Source organism: Entamoeba invadens, assembly GCF_000330505.1.
Source record: "Entamoeba invadens IP1 unplaced genomic scaffold scaff_1105074726705, whole genome shotgun sequence".
NCBI lineage: Eukaryota > Evosea > Mastigamoebida > Endamoebidae > Entamoeba > Entamoeba invadens.
This window is the reverse complement of record NW_004440440.1, coordinates 71,415-83,878: the sequence shown is the minus strand read 5'-3', so window position 1 is coordinate 83,878 and position 12,464 is coordinate 71,415. Positions and strand designations below refer to the sequence as shown.

At 32.8% G+C, this 12,464-nt stretch overlaps 6 protein-coding genes across 6 annotated transcripts; 3 read left to right on the top strand and 3 right to left on the bottom strand.

The window, feature by feature from the left end:
• Positions 1-79: 79 nt before the first annotated feature.
• Positions 80-1,840, bottom strand: EIN_267730 (protein kinase, putative; the record flags this gene model as incomplete). Its single annotated transcript, XM_004257770.1, has 2 exons — positions 80-1,234; positions 1,330-1,840. Coding segments are annotated over 2 exons (1,666 nt in total), but the record flags the coding sequence as incomplete, so codon positions are not given.
• Positions 1,841-4,128: 2,288 nt separating this feature from the next.
• On the top strand, positions 4,129-5,672 carry EIN_267720 (hypothetical protein; the record flags this gene model as incomplete). Its single annotated transcript, XM_004257769.1, has 2 exons — positions 4,129-4,237; positions 4,315-5,672. The coding sequence occupies 2 exons, from the start codon at positions 4,129-4,131 to the stop codon at positions 5,670-5,672; spliced, it is 1,467 nt and encodes a 488-aa protein (XP_004257817.1).
• Positions 5,673-5,918: 246 nt separating this feature from the next.
• EIN_267710 (phosphatidylcholine transfer protein, putative) lies at positions 5,919-6,620 on the top strand (the record flags this gene model as incomplete). Its single annotated transcript, XM_004257768.1, has 1 exon — positions 5,919-6,620. The coding sequence occupies one exon, from the start codon at positions 5,919-5,921 to the stop codon at positions 6,618-6,620; it is 702 nt and encodes a 233-aa protein (XP_004257816.1).
• Positions 6,621-6,665: 45 nt separating this feature from the next.
• On the bottom strand, positions 6,666-7,203 carry EIN_267700 (hypothetical protein; the record flags this gene model as incomplete). The annotated part of the gene is made up of 2 exons (XM_004257767.1): positions 6,666-6,881; positions 6,958-7,203. 2 exons carry the CDS (start codon positions 7,201-7,203, stop codon positions 6,666-6,668), a joined length of 462 nt encoding a protein of 153 aa, XP_004257815.1.
• A 252-nt stretch (positions 7,204-7,455) lies between these two features.
• On the bottom strand, positions 7,456-9,447 carry EIN_267690 (snap190, putative; the record flags this gene model as incomplete). Its single annotated transcript, XM_004257766.1, has 1 exon — positions 7,456-9,447. One exon carries the CDS (start codon positions 9,445-9,447, stop codon positions 7,456-7,458), a length of 1,992 nt encoding a protein of 663 aa, XP_004257814.1.
• Positions 9,448-9,604: 157 nt separating this feature from the next.
• Positions 9,605-10,471, top strand: EIN_267680 (hypothetical protein; the record flags this gene model as incomplete). The annotated part of the gene is made up of 2 exons (XM_004257765.1): positions 9,605-9,648; positions 9,784-10,471. The coding sequence occupies 2 exons, from the start codon at positions 9,605-9,607 to the stop codon at positions 10,469-10,471; spliced, it is 732 nt and encodes a 243-aa protein (XP_004257813.1).
• Positions 10,472-12,464: the final 1,993 nt, after the last annotated feature.

Sequence of the window (12,464 nt, the reverse complement as noted above, 5' to 3'; positions counted from 1 at the left end):
GTTTTCTTATCACTTGTGTATGTCGCTGCCACTTCGAAAAAAGTGTCGACTGTATTGCACATCTCATCATCTGACATACTCTCAAACTCAACGACATTGATGTTGTTATCTTCAAAGTACGTTTTGTCAAAGGCTTTCATGTCACTTGCTATTTGTAGTCGATAGACCCGCCCATTATTTTCACTCTCCCCCACTAAAACTACTCCAATTTTACCTTTAATATGATTGTAGTTTAATGGATACTCTTGTAAAGTCACTGCACACTCCCCCATTCCTTTTGTATTTGGTTCGTTGTTGACTTGTAAGTTTGTTTTGTTTTTGAGTCGTTTGTAAAGCTTCTCGGCTACATCAATTAAGACGATTTTATTGACAAAGACGTCGTACTTGTCGAATAATATGACTTGAGTAAGGCTCTTCTGTATCACATCTTCTATCATTTTAATGTTCTCTTGGCAAGTCATCCCAAATGTATGTGAATGTGCTGACCGTGAAAGTACCCGAAGAAGATAAACACTCTCTTCTTCATTCTCAATGATACAGTCACTCCGGTGCTCTAATATAAGACGGATAGGGACTTGATATAACATTTCAAAGCTCGCACGTACTTCTGGAGTATCTTGTGAATAACTCCGCCATACTATTCTATAGTTCGTAACATATAGCACACCATTCTCCCATTCGACATTCACTATTGTCGATATCTTTTGATGGTATGGAATCAGGTAGAGAGGTACAAGGACATCACTGATTATTAACTCGACCAACTCTCCCGGATATAATTCACTTGACTCGTAACAGAAATATGGATTTGTTTCCTCTTTCACATGCTTTTTAATCACTTTAATGGGTTCTACAGAGAGACCAGGAGCCATACACGATATCATAAAGTCCTCTAACTCCGCTTTATAGTAATTAAATAACGAATTCTCTGATGCAGTCATTCTCTCTATAAATAGAAAGACTCTTTTTAATATATTCAGGTTCTCTGTGCTCAGTGTTAATACATCAAAAGGAGTCTCGAAAAGACCTTCTCTCAAGTTTTCAACGTCTTCTGCGACAAGGATAGGGTCCCGTCGCGCGAAGAATATTTCGATGGATAAGAATGTGATTCTAATGGCATGTGCCTTGTCTACACTTGATAAATTCACTGGCTCTCTTCGAGTAAAGTTTGCTTCTAAATCGTACATGTCTCGTAATTCCTCGTCCGTGAAACTATTCTTTTGGAGCACAGTCACTTCATGTTATTATTTATTCACGTTAATAAATACTTTTAATATAAGATTACTACTCTATTAGAAGTAACACAATAAATAATAGAAAGAAACAAACTAGGGAATGTCGATGCAGTTATATATTGTTTAACCGTTTTAATGATTCGCTCGACATCTTCAATGTCTCCACAATACTTTGTTACACTCTTTTTATACCACTCCAAAAACACTTTACCGGTAATCCCTTTGTTCGCTACACGACGACTAAAACTCTCATTTGCAAACGTTTCCAACCAGGCAACCAACTCGTTGTTATCAAATAAATGGATGGGTTTGATTGGTCGATCGAATAAAGAGACAATAGTTTCGTTGTATGAAAGGGAATACTCCAATAATGTGGGGATTTTTTGTAGCGAATTTGCAATGTTTGATTGGCATTGTTGTTGCTGTTGTGAATTCAGTGAGTTAAATATAGAAATAGACGATTGCGATGATTGCGTAGTTTGCGAGAAGGAGGTGAGGACTGGGCTTTCAGGGGAGTCCGAGAACTTGAAGTCGTCGAGTCTGCCGATGAACGAAATCTTCGTTTGCGGCGACTTACATAGTTTGGTTGTCGTGATGACACTCATAACCAGTACACTTGGAAGTTCGATTTTTTTTCTTTGATTTTCATTTTTTCATGGAGTAATACTCGAGTATTTCAGTTAAAAGACTTCAAAGGAATTTTTGCCATTATTTATTTGCAGTATTAATTCTTTACTATTTGCACCATCTATTGGTGTTCATTTAAAATATACAATTCGTTGAAAAAATTTTGCGGCATTCATAAATACCTGCAACATCAGAAATATAGCATTTTTCACAAGAAAAATTGTATTAGTATGATATTAGTTTGTTACTAGAATTGTATTGTAAATTATCAACGTCTTTTAGGAACTAGAAGTTTAACAAATCACGACTTCCGTTCATTTTATTATTATTTTCCCATGAAAAAAGTTCTATAAATAAACACTCACTCGTTTTCAAATAAGCGTGGCTTTTCTTTTTTTTTTATTGGTATGTTCGTGTGGTATAATATTGTTTATTATAAAAATACTATATAATTATTATAAATGAGTTCATTTTTGAAAAGCAATTTTGCCGTATTTGATTGGCAAATAGATCTGAAATAAACGTTTTTATTTTTTTTGTTTGGTTTTGCCAATAAGTGACTTTTTTAGGAAGATATAAGTGTTAATTAATATGAAGTAATAACAAAAGTTTATAAATAGTTTTACAAAAAAATGTGGTGTCTAAATAATAAGGGTTGCCATATGAAATAAAACGACTATTTTTAGAAAACAATAGTAATAGCAAAAATCCCGCATATATACGAGTTTTGTGATCACATTTGCGAAGTTACTTTCTTTTGGTTTGAGACAATAAACAAATTCTGGTAAAAAGCCATAGTTCTGCGGTTTGTTATTCGTTTGTATCTTATCTTTTTGCCAAAAAAAATCAAATATGCCATCGAGAAGTTAACCTTTAATGCTTTTTTCTAGGCATATATATAGTAGTGTATTTATAATATAATTGTGGTTTGATGTTGTTTAGAAACAAATACCAATTATATATAAACACTACTATATAGTTATTATTAATGATATAAGTATAGTTATAAGAGATATTGAATAAAAAAGAAGGTCAAATTAACCAATGTTTTTCTGTGGTTTCTAAAAATACTGTTTTAATAACCGCCGTTGAGTGTAAAAAGGGTTTAATGTTTTTACATAATTAAAGCAAATATCGACAAGCTAACACTTTTGTTAATAAAAAAAATGAAACAATAAAAAGCCCAAAACTACATAAACAATGATATTTCAATATAAATAACCATTAAAATCGTAACATTCGGGGATATTAGGTATTAGTTCCTTCAAACAATTTTTTGTTTTTGCTTGTTTTATTCAAAAATAAATTATTCACAAAGCATCCCAACAGATTGGGCGAAATTTAATTAATTGTTTGCCAAATAAAATAGTATTAAAAATTATTTCTACGATGCTGCGAGTTATAAGCAGTAGCCGGGAATAAATATCCTAAATCATAACGCTGATTATCCCGTTTTTTAATAAAAATGTTGGCAAAATAATAACATTAATATTTTTTAAAAACTAATTTATGTAAATTAGTTAAAAATAGTATTTACCGAATATATCGAAATCACCGTTAAAATATTTTAGTACTAAAAAAAGCTTTTTACAAATAATCAAAAACATAAGTTGGTTTGTTACCAAAATAAAAAAATTGAAATTATAATAATATTAGTATTATAATTAACTACAATTAAATCATAAATAAATAATAAAATAATCAATGATTATTAACTTTTTGAGTCTTTAATAATAAATGTATTTTACATACTTTATTGAGCATTTATTAAACAAAAATGGCTTTGATTACGAAAAATACAACGATTTTGAATTAAAAGCGACTCTCTTTGTAAAAAATCAATTGATAGCAAATAAATCATCAGATATAATAAACAAGACATGTGAAACAGATGTCTTGTTTATTATATTATTTTTCATATTATTTATTATATTTATTATTACAAATTATTCAGCTAAATAATTTGTAGATTTGAACTTATTTATATAGATAGAATTAATTCTTTATCAACTTTTTATGAAATGTTTCAATAAAGCACAATCAGACTTTAATTTTTTAATTACAATATTTACAAGATATAAATAAGTAATTTGGAACATAAAACTTGAACATAAAAAATGATTGAAACCAACCAGTTTTTGAAATTAAAAATGACATTAAACTTATAAACGATATGCTTGTTATATTTTTTATTCTAACGGCTCAAGCCACAAAACCAGTTTGTCGTTATTTTTTCGCATAACAACACTATAACATGTAGATACAAATGCGGATCGAACAAGTTGAGAACATTGGGGGAAATAGATCATTACTTTCGTCATATTCATCGATAGAGTATGACTGTTACAATGATGTGTTTTCAGACACTTACAAACGTGTGTTTTTTCCAATGGCATTTTATTTACTATCTATTTATATCATTTTCTATGTAAAAAACATAAATAACGATTAGGATTCATTGACTGTTATGTCTACAAAGACGTTTTCTATGACCAAATTGGCGAAACAAAATTTCCGACGTGTGGCATTCAGTTATTATTAAAAGGCACAAACAGCAATGAAGCGGTCTGTATTGTACGTGGATACTTCACCACTGAATTTATTAATGGAATAACTCAGTATGATGCAGAGAGGACAATATTAGTTACTGAAGATGTCTATAATCAATTGTCATGGGGATTAATGAAGAATGGGTTTAACCCTGTTTGTGCCTTCTTTAAACACACTTCAAACATCATGTCAACGTCACTTGCTGTTGTGAGAAACGACAGTAATTGTTTCACTTTGCGTGCAGTGGATCCATTTAACAGGGTTCACACTTTACTGAGCTCAAAAGGGCAACTTCAAATCGACTTGAATGGGACGTTCACGTATTGTACAGAGAATCCAGTGGAGTCGTTGTCCGTATTATTAGTGAACAAAGATTTAATTTTATTCCCCTTCTTCAACTTTACAAGAACAAAAGAATTGCAATACCCTATCACAAATTACCAATGGAACGACACGAACAAACAACCTAATTTGTGGGCACCACGAGATATTGTGTATGGTGATATCAACGAATCATTGGCTCAGAAATACAGCGACTACTACGACGACAAATTTACGTGGACGTATGACGTGTACTCGTACAAAGGAGATGATGTAGGGAAGTTGCCACTTGAAGACACCCACGACATGTATATCATCTTCAAGTTGAATGTCATCTTTTATGTCCAGATGGTTTTTAACTCGTCAACTACTTACTTCGTCGTGAAAAATGGAAGTCAGACAATTTCAAGTGGGCTACTCACAGCAACGGACTCGTCACCGACGGAGCAGAACTGTCACACGCAAACATTGAAAATGGTGGTCTACCCATTTTCAAAGGATATGTGTACTATCAATAGAACATTGTGTCGACAGTGTGGTGGAAGTGTCGACTGTGTTATAATCAAACAAGAACAGTCGTTTATTGACCAACGTTGTGGATATGGCAACAATGGATATTACTTGGTATTTAAAGGAAATAGTTATGTGATAGATATCATCAACTCGACACTGACTACTCGAACTCCAAATTATATCGACAGCTTCTGCCCATTCCAGAAAAATAGGTGCTTTGGTTATGAGTGTGACCCTACTGATTATTTAAAGAAATACGGCGGGGAGAATACACAGTATATTGGGTGCTTCTTAGACTGTGGAGTTTGTGATGTTGGATACAGTTGTAATGGGGTAGGAAAGTGTATTAAAAATAGAGTGCCTTCAAGCGCTTTGGACATTCAGATGCTTACTATCTTTGTGTTTGTTATATTGTTATCGTGGTGAGTTCATATTATATATTGATTTGTACTTGCTTTGTGTTTTCTTGTTACCTCCACACGATCTTTTTTAACCAATTGGGTTGAGTAATGAAAGTGTCTTTGAAATAGTCCATTGAAATAACAAATTCTATATTTATAATTAAATGTTCTATTTAAATACGATTTGTCTTTACTCTTACCCAGTTGAAGCATCACTTTGTCTTTTTATGATCAAATAAAAAGAGAGGAATGAAAACAGAACTTAAAAAACATGAGCGACTCACAAAAGGAATCCCCTATAACAAAAGAGGAGTTTGAGACATTCAGGAAAATCTGTGTGGAAAGCAATAACTGGAAAGAGTACACCCGAGAAAACAACACTGTGTGTTATCAAGGTGTTGAGGTTAAAAGTGGGTATTTCTGTATGAAGGCCGTGACAGACTTGTTTGTGAATTACCCTACAACACAAATATTTGACTTTTTGAATGACGAGGAATTCAGAGACCAGTGGGACTCCCTCCTGCTTAAAAGAGAAAAACTAAGGCAAATTGATGACTCAAACCAAATCATTCACTACTTCACAACACTCCCAATGGTGGCTAATAGAGACTACGTCTACTACAAAAGCTTGTGGATGTCCGACGATAAAGACGAATTTATCATCATGAACAAATCAATAGAGTTGCCCGACTGCCCAGCCACCTCGGACTATGTCAGAGCACAATGTGAGATGAGCGGTTATATGGTCAAAAAAAATGATAAGGGTGAGGGCATCTTTTACTATTACACTTACAATGCATTTGGAGGGTGGGTTCCTTCTTGGGTAATGAACTCACTCATATCGTCACAAGGACTTTCGCTCATGAAGAAGTTGGTTGCTGCGTGCGAGAAGTACCCAGAGTGGAAGAAAACTCACAACCCAGAAAGTAAACCATGGAACACACTGAAAGACAAGATTAAACTGTCTCAATAAATAAAGCCAATGTGGTGTTTGGTTCTTAACTTGTGAACAAGTGAATTACAAAATCCGCACACGTCCGTTCTTCTTTTCTTTCTTTTTCAACTTGAACTCCACTTTCATACTGTCACGTTCGCGTATCTTGTTATAGAGCGCATTGTTGATGCGCTCCTTCTCAGCAAAGTACGTTGGGTCAATTTCTTTGTCAAGCACTTTCTTTTTGCGTTTCAGATGCTCCACCTCACTTTTCAGAACAAGATAATTTCTCTTTGCATCCTTTATGTCATTTTATTTTTGTCACTTTGCCTCTTTTTCGTCTTGACATCGATAGCAATGGAAAAGAAAAACAAACGATGTAATACAATTCAGTAATGACTCTCTTGTCGTTCTGACTCAAGTCTTTTGGAGTAACCAGAGCAGTCATGCTGAACGGCCTGTTTCTTGACAAAGGTTGGAGTGGATTTGGTTGAACGACAGCTCGCATCTGGGGCTCACTCTTTGACTTCACTAAAGGATTGCTCCCGTCGGACTTCTCGCTGCTTTTTTTCTCAGCCTTCTTGGTTTTCATAATTTCTGCTTTTTGTTGTGCCTTTTCCATTCTGAATTATCTTCGTTTTCCTTCCTCAAATTTTGTTTCGTTCCATCTTATTTCTAAAAGCAACACTTTGACAACATAAGATTTTCTTTTTTTTAAATTTTTTATAATAGTAATATTATTATTAATATATATTAAAATATAATAGTTTACAATACAAATATAATTTATTATTAATTAATTATATTAATTCTGTTAATACAAATAAAATTAATTGATTATAATTAAATAAATAATAAAAAACACAATTAAAAATTAACATTCTTCCATGGGCGAACCATTGGCAGGAAGTTGTGGCTGAACAGCTTGGACGTCTTGTTGTCTCTTTGTTGTGGTCAGTTTCTTTACATTAATACTTCCTTTCTTTCTCCCTTTTTTCATCTCCGTTCTTGATTTTGCGGCGATTATAATGAGGTTGTTTTGGGTGACCTCCATCTGACAATTTTTGCATTCTTTAACCCAAAGTTGGTACCTTTTTCTCAGTTGGCAATCCGTTCTTCCCACCATCTCCTTCTCAATTTTGGACCATTTTGGTACGCTTCGACGCGCGTCCAAAAATTCGGGGTCAAACAGAAACTTGATGAACGTCTCGTCTTCTTCTTTTGTCCACGGAACTCTCGTTTTAAATCCAACCCGCGAAGAGTTGCACAAAAAGTCTCTGACCTGGGTATCGACGCGGTCAGGGAAGAAGTTCGTGATCCTGCTCCACTGTTGGGGAAAGAGCCTGTTACATACAACGGCGCGGATTTTCTCGTCTTTGCTCCACCTTCCCTTCTTGACACTTTTAAGCGACTTCTCATACCTATGGAGACATTGTTGTGGGTCTCTACCTCCAACTTCCATACTAACAGACACCCAGTCTCCCCGCCCATATTTCTCGACAGCTTCCAGTATCTTTTTGTCTTCTTCTTTACTGAATTCGTCATGTCTTATTCTTGCCATCCTTTTCTTCTGTAATGTCTGTATAAACGGTCCGAACGATATCCCCGCTTTCTCACAGAATTCTTTTGCGTCGCCACCTATTTTTGCCAAGTTGTCTATTTCAACTATTTCAAAACTTTCTCTCTTTTCATCGTTTAAATGTTCTTTCGTTCCTTCCGTCTCACTCACTCTGTCAATCTCGAGATTTTTCGTTCTGTCGATTCGCGCAATAAAGTCATCGATTCCCTCTTTTAATCCATTCAACTTCTCAAGATCTCTTCGCTGCGAATCAAAGAACTGGAACTGGTATTTACAGTCAGTCGGGTTGTGGCGGACCTCCCTTGCTGCGATCCGCCAGTACCCATCGCCGAACTGCGTCACCTGCCTTTTCTCGTTATATAACATTTCTTTGAACAGCACCAACGCGTCTTTGAAGTGTTGTAACACGCCGATGTACTCGTCGATGCTCAACAAATACTTGAACTTATTGAGCGTAGTCATGTTAAGGACCCACTCTTCACGTGTCTTGTCTTCAAACGCCTTTATTGTCTCTGTGTCAAAGTTTTCGTCAAAGTTATACAAAGCACGATATCGTGCAATAATTTCTTTCATCATTGGAGATGTTTCTATTGTTACTGATTCGGGAAGTACTTCATTCAAAGTAGTTTGTTGGACTTCGGCATCATCACTCTCAGTATGCTGGTCGTCGAGATTCACAACTTTCTCGACTTTTGATGACATTGGAATTTTGAAAACGAGAGGGGGGTGGTCGGTTGGTGGGGGAGGTGGTTGTGTGATGATGTCAGTTTTTTTATAATTGCGAGGGACGTTGGAAAAGACTTGATCAAAAAGATTGTCTGTTTGAAGGACTTTTTGGGCTTCCAGGGCGTCTTCTTGGATTTGTTTGTTTGCAACAACGAGGAGTCTCTGTTTCTCGGTCTCGATTTTCTGTAAAAGAAGTGTCTGTTGAGTGAATCCGAGGTCTTGGGCGATTTGAAGAAGACACTTATTTAAAGCAAGAGTGCCCATTGTCTTCGAGACTTCCTGTAAGTTCTGTTTGTCGGCGTCGTTCCACGAAATCTTTCTTAGACGTGTATCTGTGTTTTCTTTGGAAAAGAAAGTTGGACGATTTCCATCGGTGTCAGTGAAAAAACTCTCTCTCAACGTTCGAAGGGGTTTTGGATTTTTTTGCGTTTGCTGGAGAGAATTTATTTCATCTTGACACTTTGACAAAGTCTCTTTGATGGTGTTTGAAGTGTCAGCAAGTGTGTTGATGTAATTCTGAACGACATTGGAGAACGTTATGAATTCGGAATCGATTTCCATTGAATGTGTTTTTAGGTTTGGTTTGAAATATAGTATTATGGGGCGATTTTTTAGAACTAAAGGTTTTGATATGGTATAATTTACTAGAAAAATAGAATTTGTTATTAAACCCTCCAATTATTGTATTTGAAAGTATAGGGCTTAATGTACTACAAATATGGGAAATAAAGGCGATTCAAATGCCATATCTCTTTTGTTTTTGTTTTTTTTGTTTCCCAAAAATGTGAATTATAAATATCTAACTCAAAATTAGCAATAATAATCTATAAAAATAGTACAGTAAAACGAAAAAGTAAACAAAAAAAAATAGTTCAACGATTGATAGTAAAAATATAGTTTAAAACTAATACAGTTAATTAGGAGAACGAACAACAAAAAGGCTATGAGCAAAGAAACTCGAAAGTCAATGGACCTCCCAAAACATGAAGTGAGAGATGGGATTATTACTCTTCATCGGAATACATTAGGAGACATTTTCATAACGAAATACCAAAAGGTATTTATATGTTTTCCTCTTTCCCCCGCAGTCCGTTTTGTGGGATTTGTCTTTTCATTTTTGGTTGGGCTGTTTTTGTTATTTATTACCCTCCCATTGACAGGTATATACTCCACAAAACCTATCATATTGATGTGCTTCTACATCATCTCAAAAACGTGTTTGTACATCGCACTCTTCTTTCTGGCATCACCGTGGAGACAATGTATTTTAATATGTCGTCCAGTCAGATTTAGTACAACAGCTTTCCATGTGATCGGAATGGTCGGCGTTTGGCTCACTATCTTCTCCGTCTCAGATTCAGTTCTGGTATTAATCCTCTCTTTACTCTTACAAATCGTTATGATCACATTTTATTGTCTTTCTTATTTATCTTTCACTCACAACGTTCTCTTCGATTGTATAAAAAGACCTCACATCCCTTTACTTAAACATTCAAAAAAAGATACAGAAGAAGAATTCAAAACAACTGACCCATCAGACGCAGATCAAATTCACATCGAAATCCCTTTAGAACAGAAAAAGTGATACGGCACTTACTCAATTGTACTATTAATTATACTATATTTTATTGTATATTTTATTATTTAAATTTATACTATATTTTATACTATACAGTCAAAGGCGTCTATTTGTCGTAAATGAGTGAATTTTGTAGAAAATTCTATTTAATAATGAAATTTATTTTTTATAAAAAATTTAGTTTTTGATTCAACAAAAGTTACAAGTTCGAGAACAAAATATTTGATTGTCGTACACCAAATGATTGGCATTTGTATGACAAATAAGCACATGGGTCGGCACAATTCTGGTTTTCAAAATTAACAAGAAAAAAACAAAATTTGTGGCAATTTAGTTGAAAAAAATACCATTATTTTTATGAAATAATAATTTTGTTGATAACTGAGCAAATAATCGGGTTATGAAAAACATTGATAAATAAATAAAAGACTTTCTATTTAAAAAAATGTGTTGTTTAAAGGCTAAACAAAATACAAAATGTTTATTTTTTATTTGTGTTTTATACTTATTTTCGTTTTTTGGTCACGAGTAAATCGCTTAAAAAACAATATGGGTGCAAACACAAATTATAGTAAACATAATCTATACAAAGTTATTCAAACAAATAATAACAATAATTAATAAAATATAATTAAGATACTATAATTGAAAACAACTATAACTTATTATTTATTTTATTAACAGACACAACAAGTTTTTTACTTGAAAATTAAAAATTGAAATAATTTCATTTTCTTTGTTAAATAACAAAACAAGCACTGCCAATATTGATAAGAACATTCATTTGACATGTTAGTTGGCTACTTATATTGACCATAGATAAAAATTTACTGATAAACAGAAAACTTTTCAATTGCAATTATTTGTAATTATTTTAACATTTTCAAGTCAATTAGTCTATGAAATTAACCACAATTTAACTATTAAATTATCAAATTAATAATCAAGACACTTAAAACACATAGTTTTACATTTGCTATAACAATCACAGATACATCAAACAGAGTGCTTGATTTGTTTTATATATATAAGTTACTCGCACTATAAAATTATGTTATTTCAAACACAACAACATCATTAAAAATATATTGAATTTTATAATTTTGTCATTTTTTTATTATTCAAATAACAAATACAATAAAATATTAAGATAACATCTAATGTAATATATAACTGTATTTTTCTTGTGTGACTTACTTAGAACTAAATGCATCACTATATTTTTAAATTATGCAATCCTTTTCACCATAATTTAAAAAATGGTGACGAGACTTTTATTTTTACAATTGAACCATATGTTATTTTTATCAATCAGTTTTTAATGATATGTATCATTATTGTGATAAAAGTGTTTTATACAATTTTTAAAGATTTGACTATCTTACATTATTGCTCATAATTATTGCTTAGTTCACATGTAATGTAATCAACGAAAAATTACTTTTTGTGTCTATAATTTTTATTCACGTCTACATTATTTCATTTTTTATTATTATTAATTATTTTTTATATATGTTTATAAAAAAAAGATGAAAAAACTTACTAAATCATTCAATCAAAAAAACAATAATAGTAACTCCCCGAAGGGCTGCCTTTTTTTTCTTTTGGTTTTAATAATAAAAGTGTGTCAATCGCTGCTCTTGGCGTTTTAATACAGTCACTTTTGTAAACTTAAAAAAGAAAGTGAACGAGAATATAATTTATAAAGCGAAAAATCAAATAACGTTGAAACCATTCAATCAAAATAATGACTTTTTTACCGTTAACTTGTTTTTGACATAACCAAGTCGATCTTACATTTCTTTGTTTTTATTGTACATAATAAAAAGAAAAATAATTAATACAAAACGTAATTGTCTTTTCTTGGTGTCGTCACACTGACAACACCAACACAACGTTCAAATATGTTTAAATTTGGAAAAATTACAGGTTTTTTGTATTTTTTAATTATGACTTTGAATTTAAGTTATTGTCATTAATCAGTTGATTCTTCTTGCAT